At 53.3% G+C, this 4,538-nt stretch overlaps 1 protein-coding gene across 1 annotated transcript; it reads left to right on the top strand.

Moving 5' to 3' along the window:
- The first annotated feature begins 767 nt into the window (after nucleotides 1–767).
- On the top strand, nucleotides 768–4,319 carry GJD4 (gap junction protein delta 4). Its single transcript, XM_037740906.1, has 2 exons — nucleotides 768–1,278; nucleotides 3,220–4,319. The coding sequence occupies exons 1-2, from the start codon at nucleotides 1,215–1,217 to the stop codon at nucleotides 4,230–4,232; spliced, it is 1,077 nt and encodes a 358-aa protein (XP_037596834.1). The 5' UTR covers nucleotides 768–1,214; the 3' UTR covers nucleotides 4,233–4,319.
- The last annotated feature ends 219 nt before the right edge of the window (nucleotides 4,320–4,538 follow it).

Raw genomic sequence — 4,538 nt, 5'->3', positions numbered from 1 at the left:
TTACTAAAGTCAAGAATAGATCAGAAATGAAGAAAAGATGGGGATGTAAAGAATAGCTTTCATGGAAAATTGAAATCGTTCCTTTTAAAGTGTACAATTTCCACCCTGATCATACATCCCAACCCTGCACGATGGGTTCTTCCCAGATATGAAGGTGGCTGCAGGGACAGGATTTTGATGCAACTGTGATTGATGTCAGCAGGTCCAGCCCGTGATATTTCATGACAAATTTAATAGACGTTTATTAAGTAGATTCAACGGGAACAGCTCCAGGCTAGATAGACCTGGGATACAAAGGGAAGATGTATTCCGCGAAGGTTGCAGAGGCTAGTGAGGCTTGAAATCCACAGACACAGGTTGTCGTGTGCCTGCTTCATGCCAGCTGCTCTTATTTTATGCCGTCATTTCCCAGAAGCCTCCCGCACATGCCAAGCGGAATGGCATGATTCTCCTTATTGTAAGATGAGGCTCTCTGGAAAGATCCAGTGACTTCCCCAGTGAACAGGGGCGGCCCCGGGCTTTGCACCCAGGCTTTTGCCTCCAGATGAAGAGCTGTCACTCACCGCACAGGAAGCAGCAGGAGAATAATCAAGCCATGGTCTCGAGTTGGGACACCCGGCTGAGATCCAGATTTCTGCCTACACCAGTGACAGAAGAATTCAGAATAAACGCGGGATCCTATGGGTTCGTGTGACGCTGGCATAGTGACTCATGCTTGACTGAGAAGACAAAACATAGACACTTTAAGGGCTTCTTGCACAAGTGAAGTGGTCGTGGAAATGATGCCTTTTTAATAGAGAAACTGACTTGGCTAGTTAGCGGAAGGGTTCTTTCTTGGGTTAAAAGTAGTTGCTGCTATTATATCCTGAAGCGTCTGACTGTCCTGGTGGGGACATATGAGCACTGCCACAGGCCTGGAATATCCCGGGGGGTAAGAATAGCCCATAATAAGAGATGACTGCTGTTTGCTCTGCTGGTCACTGCAGTTGTCAGGAATGTCCTGCCTCAGAGGCAAACGGCTTAGGGCCGTCTCAGCCTGGAGACAGAAAAACCCACCTCCTACTCCTGGCTCAAACCTTCGCTTTCCGTCTGCAGCTCACACCTTGAAGTCTTTGGAGTTAAAGGACATTTATCCAGGCAAGGATTGTTCCACCTCCTTGGAACACAGTCCTCCATAGTCTCCGGCAGCCTCGAGCCTGTGACATTCTGGAAGCATGGAAGGCGTGGACGTGCTGGGGTTTCTCATCATCACGTTAAACTGCAACGTGACGGTGGTGGGTGAGTATGGGTCCGTCTCCAAACTCCTGCGCTCTTTTTGTTTCCCTTGCCATAGTCAAACAGTCCTTCTTAAAGGGTCCAGGTATTTCCTCATTTTCAGTTTGCAGGCACCAAACTGAAAGTCCACCCACTTCCAAAAGAAAGGGCTTGTGCCTTTCTGGAGGAAAGAGAGCTGAGGCTTCTAGTTTCTTCCAATGGTTCCGCGGTTCCTCTGTCACGTAAGGGAGCCCTGGGTGTGACATTGTGCTCTCAGAGGCCTCCTGTGCTGACACCGGGAGCTAAGTCTGAGCACGGAAGCAGGTGGAGGGAGACTTCTGTGCAACCCTGGCGTGGCTATGTTACCAGGAAAAGGAGCAGAATAGCACATGGTAATGAGAAAGTGATGCCTTTAGGCTTTATACTGGAAGCTTAATTTTTTTTTTTTTTCTTTCAGACAGAGTCCCGCTCTGTCGCCCAGGCTGGAGTGCAGTGGCACGATCTAGGCTCACTGCAACCTCCACCTCCTGGGTTCAAGCGATTCTCCTGCTTCAGCCTCCCGAGTAGCTGGGATTGTAGGTGCCTGCCACCATGACCGGCTAATTTTTGTATTTTAGTAGAGACGGGGGTTTCACCATCTTGGCCAGGCTGGTCTTGAACTCCTGACCTTGTGATCTGCCTGCCTCGGCCTCCCAAAGTGCTGGGATTACAGGCGTGAGCCACCGTGCCCGGCCAGCTTAATTTTTAAGGAGTAGCCATTTCTCTTGTGCTCTTTTAATCAAATCCCAAGTTTAGTTGTTTTTTAAACAAAGAATAGATTTTTTGTTTAATGCAGATGACTCACATTTTCAGAGAGGTATGGGGGTCAGAAAAGAATGAATAGAGGCCGGAGATGCGATTGATACTTTTCTTGCTCATTTATTTTGTGGATTTAGACAAAATCAACTTGGTGTTAAAAGTTCACCTCAGTGACTTAATCACATGATAGTATTCTTTTTTTGATTGTCTTTATTTATAATAGAGTTTTGTTTTTCCGACGTCAGGCGATGTTTCTCGACCTCATCACAAAACACAATATTCACAAGTTATTTTGGCTGAGTGTTAAACATGTTTCAAACAGCTGGCCCACGGTATGAAAATAGGGCTTGGTAGTTATTTTCATTTCCTAGCTTGGTATCATTCGTTCCCGAAAAACTGAAGAAAGACGAGCCTCATTCATTCTTAGTAACCGGAAAAGCGGAAAAGAAATTCTGAATTATTAAAAAATCTGAAAAATGGAACGTTCTTAAATTCAATTTCAAGAGCCATAGACTAACATTAATACAAGCGCTGTGATTATATAGAGATTCCTGGACTGTTATCCTAAGTCAAGAGGATTTACTGAAATCAGCAGCTCGAATTGGCTACACACAGTTACAGGAATATGCCAACCTCTTTCAAGAGGCTTATTCTCCAAAGTAGATAATTTAAATCTTATTTAAATTATTAATTTGCCCAGCCAAACTTTCTCTCTGGACCTGTCAGTCCAGGAGACATTACCAAAAGTGTGAATCAGCAGTCAGATTAAAACATTTTCAATATAATGCTTTTTAAAAATCTGCCCATCTGGAAGCATGTTACAAACAAGAATGTTCTGTGCTCAATAAATATTTGTCAGATGAACTAACTCCCTGATACTCTTGCTGTGGGTAGAGACAAGCCGCCAGGTGTGGCGGCTCATTCCTGTAATCCCAGCTACTCAGGAGGCCAAGGCGGCAGGAGCACTTCAGGCCAGGAGTTCAAGACCAGCCTGGACAACATAGCTAGACGCTGTGTGTAACGACAGTAACGCAAACGGCCTGAACACTCGCGACATGCTCACTGGCTTCTCAGTTCCGCAGTCTCGGCCCCAACAGAAAGTCCAGAACTGTTGCTCAAGGCGGTGTCCCGGGGGTGACGAGGCCGTGCGTGCTTCCTCTCTTCCAGGGAAGCTCTGGCTGGTCCTCACGCTGCTGCTGCGGATGCTGGTGATCGTCGTGGCGGGGCGCCCCGTCTACCAGGACGAGCAGGAGAGGTTTGTGTGCAACACGCTGCAGCCGGGGTGTGCCAACGTTTGCTACGACGTGTTCTCCCCGGTGTCCCCGCTGCGGTTCTGGCTGATCCAGGCCGTGTGCGTCCTCCTGCCCTCCGCCGTCTTCGGCGTCTACGTCCTGCATCGAGGAGCCGCGCTCGCCGCGCTGGGCCCCCGCCGCGGCCCCGAACCCCCGGCCCCCGCGCAGAGGCGCGGCCCCCGGCCCGGCAGGGAGCGCGGCGGGCTCCGCGTGCCCGACTGCTCGGCCGCCTACGTGGCGCACCTGCTCCTGCGGACGCTGCTGGAGGCCGCGTTCGGGGCCCTGCACTACCTGCTCTTCGGCTTCCGGGCCCCCGAGAGCTTCGCGTGCGCGCGGCCCCCGTGCTCCGGCGTGGTGGACTGCTACGTGTCGCGGCCCACGGAGAAGTCCCTGCTGATGCTGTTCCTCTGGGCGGTCAGCGCGCTGTCCTTCCTGCTGGGCCTGGCGGACCTGGGGTGCAGCCTGCGGCGGCGGATGCGCGGGAGGCCGGGACCCCGCGGGGAGACCCCGAGCGCCGCCCCCGGGAGGCAGAGCGGAGCCCGCGGCCACGCGGAGGAGGGTGGGCGGGAGGACGACGGGGGGCCCGCAGGGGCGGGGACGGGCGGCCCCAGGGGTCCATCCAGGGGGCCGCGGCGCGCGGGGATTCCGGATGCAGGTGAGAGCGAGGTGACGTCCTCCGCCAGCGAAAAGCTGGGCCCGGAGCCCCGGGGCAGGCCCCACCGAGAGGCCGCCCAGGACCCCAGGGGCTCAGGATCGGAGGAGCAGCCCGCAGCAGCCCCCTGCCACCTGGCCGCGCACCCCTCCTGCGGCCGCCTGCAGCCCCCCGACCCACCTGCGGGCTGCCGCGCTGCTCCCCACCTGAGGGCCAGGAAGTCTGAGTGGGTATGAAATAAACAGCACCCGGTGGTGCCCCAGGGCTTACGCCTGTAATCCCAACATTTTGGGAGGCCCAGGCAGGAGGATCGCTTGAGTCCACGAGTTCGAGACAAGCCTGGGCAACATAGTGAGACCCTCGTCTCTACAAAATAACTAAACATTAGCTAGGCACAGTGGCTCCCGCCTGTAGTCCCAGCTGCTTGGGAGGCTGAGGTGGGAGGACCATTTGAGCCTGGGAAGTGGAGGCTGCAGTGAGCCAAGATCTTCCTACTGCATTGGAGCCTGGGCAATAGCATGAGACTCTGTCTCAAAAAACCA

This window comes from Cebus imitator, unplaced genomic scaffold, assembly GCF_001604975.1.
Source record: "Cebus imitator isolate Cc_AM_T3 unplaced genomic scaffold, Cebus_imitator-1.0 Scaffold92, whole genome shotgun sequence".
In the NCBI taxonomy this organism is placed as follows: Eukaryota; Metazoa; Chordata; class Mammalia; order Primates; family Cebidae; genus Cebus; species Cebus imitator.
The sequence above is the reverse complement of the archived record's forward strand: the minus strand, read 5'-3'. Positions and strand labels throughout refer to the sequence as shown.

Excerpts from the sequence above, each read along its gene's own strand:
- GJD4 (XM_037740906.1), top strand. The coding sequence starts at position 1,215 with ATGGAAGGCGTGGACGTGCTGGGGTTTCTCATCATCACGTTAAACTGC. Across the intron at positions 1,279-3,219 it reads CTGCAACGTGACGGTGGTGG|GGAAGCTCTGGCTGGTCCTC; the intron begins GTGAGTATGGGT and ends CCTCTCTTCCAG.